General features: G+C 41.7%; 1 protein-coding gene and 1 long non-coding RNA gene across 2 annotated transcripts; one reads left to right on the forward strand and one right to left on the reverse strand.

The window, feature by feature from the left end:
• Positions 1-4163: 4163 nt before the first annotated feature.
• On the reverse strand, positions 4164-5370 carry LOC134464193 (uncharacterized). The gene is made up of 3 exons (XR_010037865.1): positions 5150-5370; positions 4437-4649; positions 4164-4346 (listed from the first exon to the last, which is right to left on the reverse strand). It is a non-coding gene; the product is annotated as an uncharacterized LOC134464193 (long non-coding RNA).
• A 2958-nt stretch (positions 5371-8328) lies between these two features.
• LOC134464343 (zinc finger protein 271-like) lies at positions 8329-15184 on the forward strand. Its single transcript, XM_063217806.1, has 3 exons — positions 8329-8335; positions 11827-13134; positions 13219-15184. Exons 1-3 carry the CDS (start codon positions 8329-8331, stop codon positions 13506-13508), a joined length of 1605 nt encoding a protein of 534 aa, XP_063073876.1. The 3' UTR covers positions 13509-15184.
• Positions 15185-19961: the final 4777 nt, after the last annotated feature.

Below are 19961 nucleotides of genomic sequence, written 5' to 3' on the forward strand. Positions count from 1 at the left end.
TAGGCTTAATGTAGGGGAAGCTGCGTGTGGATTTACTCCTCATGCGGATACACCAGGAATTGAAGGTAAAAATCTCGTTTGGGAATTTAATTAATTTATGAATTAATTAATATTAATAAACAAATTAATTAAATGTAATTCAGTATTTCCCACAGAAATTTTGGAAACTATTGGGGCAGCCAGGTTTTTTTCCGGGTTTTTTTTTTTACATTTTCTTAAACTATGGCGGCCAAATTTAAACTTTGGCGGGCCGCCATAGTTTCCTCAATGTATGGGAAACACTGGTAATTTAAGGACCGTGTCATAAAATCCTTGGATTATCAATCACAATATTCAACAATAAATTGCTAAACACTGAATTAATAATAAGTTTTGTACTGTGGTTACTCAGCGGGGCACAGTGAACAATGAGACCTATTCTCTGTGATCAGCTGGGGTACACAAGCACAAAAGTTGATCTGAAGGCAAAGTTCTATAATAGGTTGGTTGGGTGTACAAAGTAACAAGGACAACAAAATGCAATCAAATGATTTACTTTTATTAACTACTAGGATAACTAATAAAATGCATTACATTCAAAGTCGGTTAAATTGAATAATAACAATAATAAGGCACAATAATATAAAACAAGAAAGAAAATAAAAGGGGAAAAGAAAGAAGTGTGTGTGTGTGTCTGTGTGTGTGTGTGTGTGTGTGTGTGTGTGTGTGTGTGTGTGTGTGTGTGTGTGTGTGTGTGTGTGTGTGTGTGTGTGTGTGTGTGTGTGAAGCAGAGGTCTGGTTGCTATAGGCTACCACGTGTGTGTGTGTGTGTGTGGTTGACTAAGCTAGCATTAGCTACAGAAAGCATAGACAATGGAAAGGCTACTGATAAGTAGCTGCTTAGCAAAGGCCTAATGTCGTCTAGGCAGGGCCTAAAGCGTCCACAACAATGTCTGGGGTTTCTGTAATAAATGCACACAATTCCGAGTGGAATGGAGAGAGAAATGAAGGGGGTGAGAGAGTAGTAGTCGGTGGGAGGAAGTCGCGCTGATTACTATGTGTGTGTCTGTTACTGGGCAACAATGGCGTCCAGTGTTTCCCCCAGATAATTGGTTAGTCAAGGTGGTGAGGCTTCGAGTCTGTCCCTGGGGGGCGGCGTGGCGGGGCGGGGGGGGCGGCGCCACTCGCGATGTCACGCGGGGGGAGGTGTTGGCGGGGTTTGATGTCACGCACGGCACGAATACTGTTTCGGGGGTTGGGGGGGGGGGGGGTGGTGGTTTGAATAATAACAAAGCTGTGTAGAACTGGAAAATATGTATTTATTGACCTGCCATATCAAAACTATTTACAGAAGCTGAAAAGAAAAATGTAACAAAAAGTGCAGTGCAGGTTGTTTACATTAACGAAAAAGAGAAACCAAATGGAGTGCAAAATTGACTGGCTACCTATGACTACCTATGGCACATTTTGCAAGTCTTGTCCTTGCAGGCCATCCTTCTCGGTTTTTCAAAAAAGAGTTCCAGTGCCCTGTTGTAATTAAACTGCCCTACTGGTGGCCCATTTATGCTAATTGCCATGCAGGCTGTGAGGCTGTCACCCTGCAGCCTACTTCGCAGGTCTGTCTTGATCTACACACAGAGAGAACAAAAAAGAATGAATATAAGATAAGAATGTAAGATACTGGTAGTCATCTAACATTGTGATTTTATAAGGTGTATGCATGATGCGCCATCTCTCTCTTCACGAGCCAATACAGGCATTTAAACCCGCCAATTATGGCCTCGTGCTCCATGTTTAAAATGGGGTGGAATGCTTCACTTATGGACAGGGCTAAAATAATAATAATTATGGTAACACTTTATTTTAGGGACACATCTATTAGCACTAATACATAAAATATTAATGCATGTGTAAGTAACTTGTAAGGCATGTACTAAGCAAAATAAGACAGTTGTTAAGCATGTATTCACAAATGTCTTGTTCATGCACAATAAGGGATTTATTACCAATACAACCTTAGTAAGGACCTAGTAGACCTAGATTTCTATTTATGTGTAAGCAGTAAGGGCCAGAATACAATGTGTATAAGCTCCTGGTACACTGTGTGAACAAACCCTGAACAGTGTGAAAACAGATGTGGAATAAGGGTCCCTATTCTAAAGTGATGCATTGCTCAGCCCAGATGGCTTAGGGCCCCCGCACTACCTAGGGCCCCCACTCTACGTACCCCCCGGGGAAGCAAAGTGAAAGAACATTTCAGAGTCTACATTAGGCTCAGTAGGTATGAAGATCTCACTTATTCTACTCATTATGTCAATGAGTAATTGGAAGCAATATATAGCAAGGATTGGACGTAAAGTTATCAATGACGGTGGGTGGTGAGATGTCATTTTTTCATACACCAATTAGTTTTAATTGTAAAAACCCTACAATAAATGCAGAATATAACGATGAGTAATAGTTTGGAAGCGAAACTAAGCTATTCCTTTCTGATAAATAAGTTAATGTTTGAGAAACTTAGCTACAAGAAGTGCAGTGCATGATGGGTAGGCTACGCCCATTGAGAGTAAATAGATCTATTTACTCTCAATGGCTACGCCCTTAGTCAGAAATGCAATGCATGGCCAATGCAGCAATGATAATATTTCTGTTGTTACGTACATGGCAAATTGTTTGGATAGCAACTAAATTTCACAAGTGAGGGGAGGAGCTAAGGACGTAGGCTCAGAGCTGGGTAGGTTGTCTGTTGGCCTAGATTGCGTACCCATCATGCACTGCACTTCTTGAAGCTAATGTTCTCAAACATTCACTTAATTATCACATAAGAGTAGTTTAGTTTTGCTTCAAAACTATTATTCTAATGTTCTGCATTTATTTTGGGTTTTTTTACAATTAAAACTCAGTGGTACATGAAAAAAAATTACATCTCACCAACCCACCGCCATTGACAAGTGTACGTTCAATCCTTGCTATATATAGGCTCTTGTTACCTCCCTCTCATTGATATGAATAAGAGAAAACTACATGACTCAGCGGGATAAGTACTAATTATTTGATATACCCTTACACTTTGTAGATCGGGGGGACTAGGTAGTGCAGGCCTGGGTGGTGTGGGGGCCCTAGGACTTTGGTAGTGCAGAGGCCCTGAGCCATCTGGGCTGACCAATGCATCACTTTAGAATAGGGACCCTTATTCTGCATCTGTTTTCACACTGTTCAGGGTTTGTTCACACAGTGTGTCGGGAGCTTATACACATTGTATTCTGCCACTTACTACTTACTAATAAATAGAAATATAGGCTTACTGGTCCTTACTAAGGTTATATTAGTAATAAATCACTAATTGGGCATGAACAAGACATTTGTGAATACATGCTTAACAACTGTCTTATTTTGCTTAGTACATGCCTTACAAGTTACTTACACAGGCATTAATATTGTATGTATTAGTGTTAATAGATGTGTCCCTAAAATAAAGTGTTACCAATTATTATTAGTATTTATTATATGGTTGTGACGTCATCTGTCGAATGCTCCATTCATTTCAACGGGGCTCCCCAACGTTCGGACGTCTGTTATTTTTCGATAACGGACGGGTTGGTCTATAACAGACCGCTGTCAATGGCAACAAGACTTTTCACTGCTAAAGCGACTTTTCAACAAGACTCTAATCAGCTGCTGTGGTAGACAGCACCCGTTGTCCTGGCTACCGCTGTCAATGGCAACAAGACGTTCACTGCTAAAGCCACTGGCTTGTATACAAGTCAGTGGCTAAAGCGAATGTTTCATATCACTCCGCAGAGGGTCCGGTCTTTTGTCACTCTAATCAGCTGCTGTGATAGACAACACCTGTTGTCCTGGCTACCTAGCTGTGTTGCCTAGCGGTGCTCCACAACGGCACTGTTTTGTTTTGCGCAGCAACAATCTTAACATTAAATAGGTCTAAAGAAATGTCCCCGCCATGTGTGAATCATTTAAGTATATCCATATAATAAGCGGGTTAACTTTCGGCGAGTCGGTCGCTTTGTGGAATAGCAGCACTTCAGAGAGAACAAGACCCCTCCGCTCCGCGTCGGGGTCTAAAGATTCTCTCTGTCGTGCTGCTATTCCACGGTAGCGACCTTCTCGCCGAACGTTAACCCTTACTTATTAATCATGTTTTTATTTATATCAAGTCACTCATTGTTTTCAGAAAGACGTACATCGACTTGACTGGGCAGCAACGGATGAGGAGTGACTCGCGGTGCTCATATGCTGGTCCAGCGCGTCCCTCCTGTAATTGGTGCAGGGCACCTCTATAAACGAGCGCTCCGATGCACCCCGTGTAGCTCGCTGCCGATTTGCCCGGCACAATCTGCAAAACATCCCTGCAGAACACAATATTTTTAACTCCATTGTTTAACTTTTACGTCAAATAACCTACTTTCTATCGAACGCAATCAATACCAGTAGCCTACCATGTTCAGTGTGGTAGCCTATAGCCAACCGGAATATTTGCTGTCCACAGCCCACTCCGGGTTCCACCCACTAGCCCGGTGCTTGGATGTTTGGGGCTGGGGCTGGGGCTGAGGTGGTGACACAGCACTGTCAGATAGTGTAGGCCTCGGTGAAGTCGAGCGACTCCTCGGCTGAAAGAAGCCCGATATTTTGGGTTGTTTCCCCGCCATTGACTGCATGCAAGAAAGGAAGCGGCTAATATAGTCATTCATGCCATCACGGGGACTGATAGTTTTTCATTAATTAATTCATGGCCCATCAGAGGAATTTGGCGGATAATGCATGTCTTTGACATCGTATATAGGCCACATGTTTTAGATTAGTCTAACCACACCTTTCGTTGAGGAGGAAAATGCATGGCCCTTCCTCATAACATGCCGACTAAATTGGCTAATCTATAATGGCTACCTCTTCCATCCACAACGAAATCAGTTGCGTTAGGCCTACATTCCCTGTCTTCCTTCGCCTTCGGTGTACAATGTTGGCCTTCTCTTCAGGATGGGTAAAATACTGTCACTGGGTGGACCTACATAAATAACGAACGGTCCCAAACCGAAGACAGCCTACAACCTTGATTTATTTGCCTATTTAATTATATATATTTAATATAATTAAAATTCACAATAACAGTGTAAATACAGCGTTTAGATGAGCAGCTGCAATTACAACTTACCTTCTCAGTTATTCCACCGACGATATGGCAACGTCTGGAATCTCTCGCTGAACCATTGAATTGAAAATTAAAATTGTTTCAAAATATGGCCTCGAGGATGGACACACATGGCGTAGTAATAAATCCGACCACTAGGTGTCACAATTTAGTCCAACCGATGTTGTCCTAGTGCCTGCGCTTGAACATGCATTACAACTTTTTTTTTTTACAAGTTTTTTTTTTTTTTTTTTTTTTTAGGGAACGTAGCCAAGGCGGGGGTGGGGTTTAGTCAAGGCGGCCGCCTTGATAAGAAAGCGCTGGGGGAAAGCCTGGCGTCCTCTCGGCTAGGTTAACGTTAGCATCAGAACCGTGAACAATAGGGGTAGCTAGCAGCTATGTAGCAAGTAAACCGTGTGGTTTCAGGCGCTTCAAGTCCCGTAGTGGACGCGCGAATGTATCAAAGGGTTCTGGAATTAACGATAACGAGTCCGAGTAGAACAGGGAGAGGAAGAAAACGAAATAAAAGAAATAGCAAGTGGGAGACGTTGCCGTCTACGCAGCCATTACGAGTTGTAAAACTACAGGAAGTGGGGATTCAGCGTGCTTGTGTAGGCACTGCAAGCCCAACTTGGCTAATGGCTAACTTGCAGAGCGCTCCGAGCAGAGTGGGCTATTCAGAGAATGGTTTACTACAGATTATGCACTCAAAGTGTATAAAAGAGTACCGAAATGCTCGGAGGGTTCTGAGAGTCTAGTATTTCGAAAGGGAGAGAGTGAAAGAAAAAGGGAGAGAGAGAGAGAAGGGAAAGAGAGGTGGAACTCTAGTGGCTATGCGTGTCTGTGTAAAAAAATGGTTAGCGATGGTTGAGCTAACCAAGGGCCTGTTATGGCCTGTTACTACAAAAGGCGCAGCGCGCGTATTTCTGGACTAGTAAACAGAACGGCCGCGCTATGACGATCCTTGGAGAGGATTGATTGGTTAATCAATACTTGAACTATTCCGTGCGCACGCCACAAGCGGGGTCGCTAAGCTTAGTAGCCAGTAATACAGAATGGGTTAGCAGAGGGGAACCTAAGCTAAGCAGGAGGCTAGCATATAGCTAAGCAGGAGAAATGCAAATAAACATGTGCACATGAAAAATAACTCAAGTCATATGAATTAAGTTCATTATGTCTAACTGTTTAACTTAACCACTTAGTGGTTTCTTTTGCCTTAAGACGTGTAAAAGTTTTTATCTTTTACCTGACATGTTTCGACGGTGTTACTTCCGTCTTCATCAGAGGGTCACTGTGATGTTGATGAGTGACGTGCTTTAAAAACAGCTGATGTTGTTGTGGAGGTGTGACCTCCCTGTCAATAATGACAGGTTGGTCACACCTCCTGCTGTTAGAGTTGTCCTCTTAGGATGGTGGTCCAGGTGTGTGAGAGCATGTAAGCCCCCTCATCCCTGTTCATGGTACTTGGGCTACGCTTTCTGATCTCCATAGACTCCTTAATCCAGCGGTGGTATCTGTTGTTCTCTTGCTGTATGACTTTTGCCTTGTCCCAGTCCATGATGTGATTTTCCCTCCTACAGTGGTCAGTTATGGCTGATTTGAGGTTCTCCTGTGTGGCTCTCTCCTTTTTTGCTCTTGTATGTCTTTGTTCTGTTTCCTTTTCACACTCTTTTTTATGCTCATTTTTTCTTATGTTGAATGTCCTCCCTGTCTCCCCAATATATGACTTGTTGCATGACCGGCACGGAATCTCATATATGGGTGGGAGACGTGACGCCTTGTTTTTTCGTAACATTGGTTAAAAACCTACAAAACTGTTATTTTCCTTTAAAAAACAAATGTCAATGAAAGAAGATGTGGTACATTATGTTTCATATTAGTCTTAGATGAGAAGAAACATTTTTGTTAAGATTTATGTAAAGGTTTATATGTCAAATTTCCTGCGGTGTGACTGTAACATTAATGAAACAATATATAATAATATATATATAAATTAACCAACAACATTTTGAATAATGTATGAAGCATGTGGCATGATTGCATAAATCTTAACTTTAGATTAAGATATGTGAATGTGGAAAAAACTCAAGACAGTAATATTAACTACAAGTTCAATTTCGTAACACAAATTGCGTCCTGTGGGGTGACATGTATGTCAATGTTTGTGAATGGCCAGCTGCAAGGCCAACTACAAGGGTCTTAAAGACTGGCTCCTAACCAGTCAGTACCTCAGTTATTGGAGAGTGCTGTGGAAGTTTAAGGTGACTCTTAACCTCTTAATATGTCTTCATATTGCAATCTTTCTGTCACACAATGCTTAGGTTCATTTTATTGTGTCCTGTGGTGTGACTGCTCTTATAGGAGGATTTTTTTTATTATTATTAATGAAAACACATATTAAGATTAAACACAATATAATTATCAAGTTAGCATGAGCTCAGATGTCAGTCATGTATACAAAAGGATTTAAATGGCCATAATGCAGTGAATTCCCTGTGATGTGACTCCATTTTCCTGCGGTGTGACATGCCTATGCTATGTGTTGATGCAGGACACATTTTCCCAAAAATGGCAAAAATAAGGTAAAATTCCACAGACCACTAAGTGCTTTATTTTTTTCTATTTTTTTCCAATTTTTATCCATCATTTTTTTCAGGAATTTGAAAAACTTTTTTTTTTTTTTTGCGTTACGCCCTTAAACGTCAACCACCCACATGACATTGCATTTGTTATGTTGGTCTATTTTGTCCTTGGGGTGTACTAGCAGCTGTCGTAGTTTGGTGTGTGGCTTTACTGGCGTTTGAATCTTGTGTTTCTTCATGGCTCGCTGTATGCGTTCGGTGATCCCTTTGATGTAGGGCAGGATCACCATTCCTTTGTTTTCCGGTTTTTGTGTGGACTGCTTTTTTCTTTTCTTCCCTTGTGTTTCCTCCTTTGTTTTTACCTGTAGGGCGCCTTTTTGAATGGCCCATGGTGGGTATTGGCAAGCTGCAAGTGCCTGTCGGATGTGTTGTTCTTCAGATGCGCGTCCGTCGGGATCGGTAATGATGGATGCGCGTTCGTAGAGGGTTCTGACAACGGATAGTTTGTGCGCAATGGGGTGTTCGGACGTCCAGAGTAAATATTGGTCCGTGTGTGTTGGTTTTCTGTAGATGGTTATTCTGATGTCTCCCTCGTCTGTGTGGTGAATTTCACGTCGAAACATGTCAGGTAAAAGATAAAAACTTTTACATGTCTTAAGGCAAAAGAAACCACTAAGTGTTTAACTCAAGTCATAGTTCAAAAATACATCTATCTCAGTACATAAGCTATGCCCAGTGCCTACTGTGTGAGATGAAGAGGAAGATCCCGTTTCCAAAGGGCTCGGTGCGTCCGTCTAGAAGTTTGGGAGTGCAGTCCAGGTTCTCGTCCTCTCGAGAATTTAGGGCTGCAAAAGTCTTTCTTTGTTGCGGCTGAGATTCGTCGGTTGAATCCCAAATGCGAGACGTTTGTTCCACGAAGGCGTGTGTGGCTTTTCTCGCAGTGAGCTCGCCTTTGGCTCACAGTGTCCGGATAAAGTTTTTAGATATGACCAGGCAAGTCAAGTCAAGTCAAGTTGGTTTTATTGTCAATTTCTTTACATGCACTGGTCATACAAAGAATTTGAAATTACGTTTCTTGCTTTCCCATGCAGACATAGACTAATCTAGGTAAGGACATAGACAGTATAGACATAGACAGTACTCATACATGGACATAAGACAGTATGGACATAGACAGTGCTTGTTTCTTCATCTTCATGCACAATAGCCTAGGCTATACAGTATATCACGAAAGTGAATACACCCCTCACAGTTTTGCAGATGTTTGAGTATATCTTTTCATAGGAAAGCATTACAGAAATGTAACTTTGACACAATGATTAGTGACCTTTTAACAACATATTTAACCGCTTAAATTTCTTGTTCACTCAGAAAAAAACAAAATACAGCCATTAATGTTTGAACATGTACTCACAAAAGTGAGTACACCCCAGATTAAAATCCGGTAGAGAAGGGGCTATGTTGGCTCGAATCGTCTCGAAATGAAACGAAAAGAAAAGGGATGACAAGGGAGGTCATCAGTGTGCGTTTCAACCTTTCTTTGCATTGAACTTTTACATTTTGAGTCTGCATTTGGCTTAAATGGATTGGTGTGAGATTTGAATGCAATCCTATGGAGAATATCATGATCTGCTTCAGTAGTCACAGTGCATGTTGACATGTATGTTTCTTTTAGGTGTATTTCAGATTGCCAATGTTGACAGCATTCATGCATCCCCAGACCATGTCAGTCCCACTACCATGCTTGGCTTATGAGAGGATACACCTTTTTTGTACAACTCACTTGTTTACCACCACACATGCTTGACACCATCTAAAGCAAATGTGTTTATCTTGGTCTCAAGAGAGATGAACAGACCAAGGATATGGATCACTGGAACCATGTTGTGTGATCTGAAGAGACCAAGATAAACAAATTTGCTTTAGATGGTGTCAAGCATGTGTGGTGGTAAACAAGTGAGTTGTACAAAAAAGGTGCATCATCTCATAAGCCAAGCATGGTAGTGGGACTGACATGGTTTGGGGATGCACGAATGCTGTCAACATTGGCAATCTGAGATACACCTAAAAGAAACATGCATGTCAACATGCACTGTGACTACTGAAGCAGATCATGATATTCTCCATAGGATTGCATTCAAATCTCACACCAATCTATTTAAGCCAGATGCAGACTCAAAATTTAAAAGTTCAATGCAAAGAAAGGTTGAAACCCACACTGATGACCTCCCTTGTCATCCCTTTTCATTTCGTTTCATTTCGAGACGATTCGAGCCAACATAGCCCCTTCTCTACCGGATTTTAATCTGGGGTGTACTCACTTTTGTGAGTACATGTTCAAACATTAATGGCTGTATTTTGTTTTTTCTGAGTGAACAAGAAATTCAAGCGGTTAAATATGTTGTTAAAAGGTCACTAATCATTGTGTCAAAGTGACATTTCTGTAATGCTTTCCTATGAAAAGATATACTCAAAAATCTGCAAAACTGTGAGGGGTGTACTCACTTTCGTGATATACTGTATGTCAGTGTTTTGTTTCCAACACTGGGATATGGGGTCACCTGGAATTCCAATGGGCTCCCCTGAAATGTCTAGGTGTGAAATAAAAAAAAATACCAATAAATATCACTAACAATCCATAGCTATTGTAGTCTTATACTGTCAGAAATATCCGTTTTTTTTATAGCCAGCAAGTTTGCTCAGTCATGGTTTTGGTTGTGAAAAAAATGGGGTCCCCAAAAGTTCAGGATAAAATGGTCCCAGTGCAAAACGTGTTGGGAACCACTGCTATATGCCATAAATAACAGTTCCCATTACTATTATTAGGCCTACTATTATTGTTGTTGTTGTTGTTGTTGTTGTTGTTGTTGTTGTTGTTGTTGTTGTTGTTGTTGTTGTTGTTGTTGTTATAACTTCGTGATTAAAAGCATGTAAATCACATGCTTACTGAACCGATTGACTAAATCTTAAACATAGCCTACAACACGTTAATCCAACGGGCTTTAATAGCCTAGTTTTTGTTTCCTCAAACGCATGGGTTGGAACGGTGTGAAATGAAACTGGGAGCAGCATAATTATCTCACTGTGTTGGCTGCTCTTTTTGATAGCCTACAGCACCGGTAGCTACTGGACCAACTAGACTTTAAATTTGCGCGCACTGCACACTACTTGTCAATGCTCCTCGAACTATATTTTGACTTGATTACTTTGATTGCGATTGCATTTTTTTGCTTAGTCATTGCGAAGACAGCGGTTTGGGAAACGCCAAAACAGCTCTAACAACGACGTCTTTTAAATCACATGAGCTAGCAAACCGAGTGGCTATTTCACTATCGGATTCAAGAGGTTTCCTGTTAGCAATGCAAACTCCCGCATTTGAAAGTTTTAAACAGCAGTCCATTTCGAAAAGCTGTAAGAAGTTTTGGCACAGAACATCCGACTGGGAGATGAGGCATGCGCGCCTTGTAACTGTTGCCACCAGGGATCTGTGCGAAGCGATTCTGTTGTTTTTTTCTGAGCTACGGGAGCAGAGATGGCTCAATCTTAGCCAACACGGAATTCAAGCAACATTGACCGTCTTTTTTGAAATGCGTTCCCAATGGAGTTTGATGGTGTCTATCAGACAGATTATAGAAAAAATGAGCAGCTCTCACAATCATGCACTCGAACTCAGGAGCAAAATGCGAATGAAAGGGTTGAAATGCATACTCGTACAGGTGCGCCCGTTTTATTTTTCTTTCTCGCACAGTCAAAAATTTAGGCTCAATATGCGACCAATTGGTCTTAATGTACAGCCTTGCCCCTAGGGAAACGCTTAACGTGTTGCCCAGATGATTGTGGGTGGGGCTTTGATCACAGCGCCTCCTAAGGGAGGAGGACTGAGGACAACATGGACAGGGACCCTGGGCCAGCCATTTGGCAATCAGAGGGGAAGTAACTCTTATGCTAATGATTATTGATGACCTTCGTCTCAATCATCATCAGTTTGGGTCACATGATTCTCATAACTTTGTCATGAGTTTCTCTGCGTAGAGAAGTGGCAGAAATTGTACCTACAGTGTGTGTGTGTGTGTATGTGTTATGTTGTTAATATAGTTTGCCCTTTTCTATTCTTCACAGGGCATCAGCTTCACTGCAGTTCCAGCGGAGCAGAGTTTAGTGGAAAAACACATTCTGCTGCCTTCACCACAGAGAAGCGTTACCCTTGCAGTCAGTGTGAGAAGAGCTTCAAGACTAAAAGAGAAGTCCAAATCCACCAACGTGTTCACACAGGAGAGAAGCCATTTTCATGCACGGACTGCGGAAAGAGTTTTTCAACCTCTTCTAACCTCCTCAGTCATCGCCACGTTCACACTGAAGAGAGGCCGTACGCTTGCAGTCAGTGTGACAAGAGCTTTAAGACAAAACAAAACCTTCAAGGCCATCAGCGTGTTCACACAGGGGAGAAGCCATTTTCATGCTCTGACTGTGGAAAGAGCTTCTCACAGTTTGCTTACCTCCACTCACATCGCCTTATTCACACTGGAGAGAGGCCGTACGCTTGCAGTCAGTGTGACAAGAGCTTTAAGAGAAAAGATGACCTCCTAAAGCACCAACGTGTTCACACAGGGGAGAAACCATTTTTATGCACCCACTGTGGAAAGAGTTTCTCACAGTCTTCTAACCTGTACAGACATCGTCGCTTTCACACTGGAGAGAAGCCATATTCATGCACGGACTGCGGAAAGAGTTTCTCAGACCCTGGTAGCCTCCACAAACATTGTTGCATTCACACTGGAGAGAGGCCGTACCCTTGCCGCCAGTGTGACAAGAGCTTTAAGACAAAAGGAAACCTCAACAAACACCAGCGTGTTCACACAAGGGCGAAACCATTTTCATGCACTGACTGTGGAAAGGGTTTCCCAACATCATCTGACCTCCATGTGCATCGACGTTGTCACACTGGAGAGAAACCATTTTCATGCACCGACTGTGGAAAGAGTTTCTCAGTCTCTTCTAACCTCCACAAACATCGCCTTATTCACACTGAAGAGAAGCCGTACGCTTGCAGTCAGTGTGACAAGAGCTTTAAGACAAAAGCAGAGCTCCAACGCCATCAGCCCATTCACACAGGGGAGAAACCATTTTCATGCACAGACTGTGGAAAGAGCTTCTCACAGTTTGCTCACCTCCACTCACATCGCCGCATTCACACTGGAGAGAGACCGCACGCTTGCAGACAGTGTGACAAGAGCTTTAAGACAAAAGCAGAGCTCCAACGCCATCAGCCCATTCACACAGGGGAGAAACCATTTTCATGCACAGACTGTGGAAAGAGTTTCGCACATTCTTCTGCCCTCCACATGCATCGTCGCATTCACACTGGAGAGAGGCCGCATCCTTGCAGTCAGTGTGACTACAGCTTTACCTCAAAAAGAGATCTTCAAAGGCACCAGGTTGTTCACACGGGGGAGAAACCATTTTCATGCATCGACTGTGGAAAGAGTTTTTCATATCCCAACGGCTTCCGCGCACATCGTCGCATTCACACTGGAGAAAAGCCGTACGCTTGCAGTCATTGTGACCAGAGCTTTAAGAGAAAAGACAGGCTCCAAATCCACCAGCGTGTTCATACAGGGGAGAAGCCATTTACATGCACCGACTGTGGAAAGAAATTCTCACAGCTTGCTAACCTCTACACACATCGTCGCATTCATACTGGAGAGAGGCCGTACCCTTGCAGTCAGTGTGACAAGAGCTTTAAATTAAATACACATCTCCAAAGTCACCTGCGTGTTCACACAGGGGAGAAACCATTTTAATGCACCGACTGTGGAAAGAATTTCTCACATTCTTCTCGCCTCCACACACATCGCCTCATTCACACTGAAGAGAAGCCGTTCGCTTGCAGCCAGTGTGACAAGAGCTTTAAGACTAATGCAGAACTCCAAATCCACCAACTTGTTCACACGGGAGAGATGCCATTTTCGTGCACCGACTGTGGAAAGAAATTCTCACATTCTTCTAACCTTAAGAAACACTTGTCATCACACTTGAGAGAAGCCTTAAGCTCTCAGCCAGTGTAACGAGTTTCTCACAGTCCTCTAACCTTAAAGCTACAGTGGCGGTCATATGTTTACATACCCTAACAGAATATACACTTTGCTACCAATTTCCAATAGGATGTGACTGATTACACAAAACCTTTTTGTTTTCAATCCGAGGACAATGCTCCAGCCACTCAGCTTGCCAATCAAGCTGTGGATGGAAGACCACCATATCAATACCCTGACATGGTCAGCCCAAACTCCAGGCCCGAACCCCCTTGAAAACTTCTGGAGTGTGGTCAAGAGGAAGCTGGTCACAAGCCATCAACCCAAGCTCAGTAACTTGAATTATTGCACCAATCCTGGAATAAAGTCTAAATAGAATAAAGTACCAAAACGCATGATAGCTGTGACTACAAATCGGGCTTATTCCACCAAATATTGCCTTCTGAATTCTTCCTAATTTAATACAGAACGATTATGTTGTTTTAAAGTTAATATCATCTTCTTTTCTTTGCCGTATTTGAGATTTGGAAACATTGCATCTTGTGTTTTACTTTGACCATTTTGAGATTTTCTGCAAATAAGTGATCCAAATGACAATATTTTCTTTCGAAATTCAGAGGAAATGTCGGTAGTTTTTATAAAGAAATAACAATGTTTGTTTTACTCAAACACATACCTATCCATAGCAATATCAGAAAAACTGAAAAATTCGAAGTGGTCTCTCAATACTTGCCGCAGCTGTATATAGAAATACTGCACAGTTGAAAAGACAAGTTTGAAAGTGCTTATGTCCAGCATTAGCAATAATGCTGTCATCAATCTGTGGAATTTATGGACTTATGGAAAATGTGATTCTTGAGCTTTATAAGTAAGATTTTATGATTCACTGTGATACAGACTGACACTTTTTTCATTATAAATCTCAGTATAGATCCATAGTAGAGCATATACACAGGAACCTATAAGGGGAGGAGACAGACTGAATGATTACTGCAAAGAGAGACTTTTTGGATTCACAGCATGGATGCCATGACCTACCCAGGTTTAAATGATGAAATTGACTTCAGGTCTTTGCTATGATGCGTATGATGTTAAGAGTATGATAGTTTGAATATGACCCAGTGTCAGATGCCTAGCCTCCATTATGTTGTCTATTATGTTGTCTTTTTCTACCATTCTATGTCCTACTATTCCGCTTTTTACTATTCAGCATTTTTATATTCAGCATTTTCTTACCACTCTTTCAATGCCCCATACATCAATTCTTTGTGATTATTGTAACATAAACGTGTTTATACCTGACCTATGTGACCTCTGAAGGTTTACTGTGTTACCCAGGTACCTGAGTTTCTAACCACGCCCTGATGAAGGCCAGACGGCTGAAACCGGTCAGCGTTTTTAACATGTTAACCCTGATGTGAAATAAAGGGTTTTTAATACTTCAACTACCTTGACTCAAAGGAGAGTGCTTTGGATACAGTTCAACAAAACAATAATAATAATTTTGTATTTGTATAGCACTTTATCATACAAGGCATGATTGGCGTGATTGGCATTCATCAATATGACGTGAATTGCAGGTTTAGCCCCCATGGCATGCTTGTGAGGCAGTTCACTCGCTGCTCCAAGTAGGAAGCAGTGTTTTTTATGTCTTGGGAAATCACGTTAAGGCGGATTCATACTTGGCGTAACTGGCGCTAACCTCCTTCATACCTCACTCGCGACGATGGCGTGCGCTCAAAATGACGTCACGCGCCACTCCGCAAGCTGGCGCGGCGCGAGGTCGTGCACCCCACATTTTTTGTAACTTGGCGTGCACCACCAGCGACCATGCAGGTAGGCAGACAAAGCAGGAGTTGCGAAGAGAGGCTACAGCTACTGTAAGCTACTACAGAATGGATCCTGCATCATTTTGAAGATAATAAAATGTCCTAGAGAGTTATTTTATCTTCTCCCTTAAATGTTGTTCAGTGAAACAATTGTTTACTTTGTTCAGAAGCACGTTGTGTTTGGCGATCTATTTATAAATTCTGCAGCCAGAACAATCTCACATGGTGTTGGAATGATCTGGCAATGTAGGCTACAACAAAAATCTGTTTCATTGTGGTAAGTCATAAGTCAGACGTTCAGTAGCCCTACAGCAGCCGTGTTTGGCTTTCTATTTTAGATCGCTACAACCGCTGCATCTGATTCTGCCGGCGATTTCTGCAGTTTCTCTCATGAACAGCAGAGGGCACACTTCTGAAAATGCAAGCAAAAGCCTGTAAATGGCGCTTTTGACTATGAATGGTCTGCCACATTTTAATGGTTCTCGCGCCAAAGTGCGCACATTAAGTATGCAGAGCCCTTTAGGAAAAACTGTCCAACTTGTTTGCCAAGCATTCAACTCCACTTTTATTAGACTAAGCAGATCTCGTGTTGATCAAGCATTTTATGCTTGGTTGCGTCCGTGCCTAATACGTGTCCTGCAACTGAGGGACGAGTCTGAACCCGGCTTTAAACATGCGTCATTCAGTGAATACTTTTCACAAGGTAAAAGCTTTCCTCTGTATTCATCAGAAATAAGTCGTATAACAAAAATAACATATAGACAATCTAAAAGCATTTTGTGAAATCATTCTGTGGTCATTATTAACTAAATTCATTACATTACATTACATTGCATTTGGCAGATGCTTTATAACCAAAGCGACTTTCAAAAAGAGGACATAATCAAGCCAACATCACAAGCAAATACAAAGTGCACAGGAGATATACAGAACAACAAGTGCAGTTGCAAAGAGGGGTTAGTTTTTTTTTGGGTTTTTTTTTCCATAAAGTGTAAATAACGAGTACACACAAACACACAATCGCAGTAAACTAAACTACTTGTTTACTTTGTTCAGAAGCACGTTGTGTTTGGCGATCTATTTATAAATTCTGCAGCCAGAACAATCTCACATGGTGTTGGAATGATCTGGCAATGTAGGCTACAACAAAAATCCATGTTTCATTGTGGTAAGTCATATGTCAGACGTTCAGTAGCCCTACAGCAGCCGTGTTTGGCTTTCTATTTTAGATCGCTACAACCGCTGCATCTGATTCTGCCGGCGATTTCTGCAGTTTCTCTCATGAACAGCAGAGGGCACACTTCTGAAAATGCAAGCAAACGCCTGTAAATCAGTCCCTCCAGTTTTTCGCTATTCAGCGATCGCGTGGATTCATGCAAATTCAATGATATTCCGCATAATTTCACGATGCCACGTAATTCCTGTAAAGCCGCATTTTTCCCGCAAAATTTTCCCCTTTGTCCCCTTCAACATTCTGAGGAGTTTATTGATTTAGGCCTATATTTTCGTCAAAAAATAAAAATGTGACTACAATACCACCGGAGACGAAAACCAATAGGAAGCATTTTTGTGAAACATTGAAAAAATAATTGCCTGCTATTTCGCAAGTCGACCCTCATCTCAGCTGCTCCGCGTCTCTCCTCCCCTCACTATACACGCAGGCGTCGGACACCCGTGACCTTTTTTTTAACAGCAGTAGCCTACTTTTCAGTGCAATCCTGGCTGGAAAAAGTATTGTTGCCCATTTATCCATGACGAAGAAGTGTATGCAGTCATGAAATAGTGGCGGTGCTGTCAAACATCTTACGTTAGCCTACATTTTTGAGCAACTTCTCCACTCTCCCCTGTCGCTTTCATGAGCATGCTACCCGACGGTCGTTGTCTGATCTTTTTTCAATGTTCGCTATGTTTGTTATCAGAAGGCTTGTGCCTACGCATAGACATAGGCCCTTAAATTACAATCACTGTATCGCGAAGGATTCGGAAGTGTGGATAGGAAGTGAACGGCCCTTCCACGCGTTCACTGTGTTATTGCAATAAAGTCTTGCGAATCCATGCAACCATGCACACAACCATGTCAACGAGAGCGTGTATGCCATCACAACTTAATGTGCAATAATGTGCAACACGAGCACGAGAGAGAGAGAGACGCGTCTTCCAACAGGTGACATTGTAACGCTTGCATACAACCTGGCTACTATACCCACAAGTATTTTTTCATAACGCGCAGTCCCGTTTTCCCCCGAAGTCGTTCTAAAATATCGATATAGATTTATGAGTGTCGCGGCCATGATTTTTTTTACACATTGGACGCACTGGCTTATAAGACGCTCTGGTAGTTTTTGACTATTTTATTATTGTCAATATTTTATTATTCTATTATATAGGACGTGTTTCTGAATCTCTCTCTCTTTTGTCTTAAGCCTGCTTAGACTGATTGTGGTTTTCAGTTACCAAAAAAATCCAGAAAGGGGTGCAAAATCTTTGCAAAAAATGAGAAAATGCCGCAAAATCTTTGCAAAAAATGAGAGAATGCCGCCACAAAATCAGACATTTTGACCGCAAAAATCACAAAATCCCAGTGCAAAATCCTGGAGGGACTGGTAAATGGCGCTTTTGACTATGAATGGTCTGCCACATTTTAATGGTTCTCGCGCCAAAGTGCGCACGTTAAGTATGCAGAGCCCTTTAGGAAAAACTGTCCAACTTGTTTGCCAAGCATTCAACTCCACCTTTATTAGACTAAGCAGATCTCGTGTTGATCAAGCATTTTATGCTTGGTTGCGTCCGTGCCTAATACGTGTCCTGCAACTGAGGGACGAGTCTGAACCCGGCTTTAAACGTGTCATTCAGTGAATACTTTTCACAAGGTAAAAGCTTTCCTCTGTATTCATCAGAAATAAGTCGTATAACAAAAATAACATATAGACAATCTAAAAGCATTTTGTGAAATCATTCTGTGGTCATTTTGGAGGTGGGCACGGCAAAAAAGCACACTAAATTCATTACATTACATTACATTGCATTTGGCAGATGCTTTATAACCAAAGCGACTTTCAAAAGAGGACATAATCAAGCCAACATCACCAGCAAATACAAAGTGCACAGAAGATATACAGAACAACAAGTGCAGTTGCAAAGAGGGGTTCGTTTTTTTTTGTTTTTTTTTTCCATAAAGAGTAAATAACGAGTACACACACACACAAACACACACACGCAGTAAACTAAACTAAACAAATTCAATGGCATCTGGTGTAGGTTTACTTACTTAATTCATTTCTAAGCCGGAGGCTTTTTCTAAGATCATAACAGCATGCACAGCAGGATTCAGTCATGGTACAAGCCAGGCAGAGGTTTACTGTATATTGATATTGCTTTAAAATGTAAATGATCCTGCACCCTTTGTAGTTTTATTATTATTTTTGTTATTATTACATTACACTTAGCTGACACTTTCATATATTCAAAGTGACTTACAACTATTCCTTTTCAGGGTATTGGTTACAGTAGTCTACAGGCCCTGGAGCAATGTGGGGTTAGGTGCCTTGCTCAAGGGCACTTCAGCCATGGATGCAGATGTAGTGAGGATTAGAACCGGCAACCTTGAAAGGCCAATTCTCTAACCACTAGGCCTCGACTGCCCCTGGTTATAGCTGCATCATACCAGCATGGTAGCCTGGGAACTCCCATACTGCCTTTAGTTCTACACAATCGTGTCGATCTGAAAGACAGTCTGGCGGTGACTGGTAAATTTGTCAACCCACACTCAACCAGTTTGAAATTTAAAGGTACACTGTGTGCGATTTTAGTGGTTTATTTCCAGAATCCATGCTACTCATTCACTATTGTTACCTTTTTCATGAATAGGCCTACTTACCATCACCATCAACAACACTCAACCAGTCACTTTGACGGGAGAAAACTTTCACCCCAACTCGAGCTCTAAATAGTAGCCTGAATGTCCAGGCGATGTTTTGTCCGATGGCCTTTGCCATTATCCACCCTAAAATTTATTAGAATGCAAGAAATTGCATCTAAAAATACAAAATTGGCCCCCAGACCCCTAACCACAGAAGAAGTCCTCCTTTCTGGTTGTAAGGACATGGTCAACCAAACACTAATAAAAAAAAAAATATATATATAATTATAATAATAGTTTTAATAATAATGTCAACAAGGTTATCTTCCACACACTGCGCTCTTCTGTCTTGTTGGTGCGTCTCTGAAGTAATCTAGTAGTTAGGAAATGGATCGCACTCAGTTTTTCAGAGACACTGAATACGGCTCTGTGCAGCCGAAACGTCTGTCCCTGCAATGTTCACTTCAAATAAAAAGAAAACAACAAGAAACAAGAAAAAACTGAGTGTGATCCACAATAATGTTAACAACAATG

The sequence above is a fragment of the Engraulis encrasicolus genome, chromosome 15, assembly GCF_034702125.1.
Source record: "Engraulis encrasicolus isolate BLACKSEA-1 chromosome 15, IST_EnEncr_1.0, whole genome shotgun sequence".
NCBI classification, from domain to species: domain Eukaryota; kingdom Metazoa; phylum Chordata; class Actinopteri; order Clupeiformes; family Engraulidae; genus Engraulis; species Engraulis encrasicolus.

Bases quoted from the DNA above. Each gene is read 5' to 3' on its own strand.
- LOC134464343 (XM_063217806.1), top strand. The intron at 13,135-13,218 runs GGCACCAGGTTG...ACGGCTTCCGCG, and splicing joins CTCAAAAAGAGATCTTCAAA to CACATCGTCGCATTCACACT.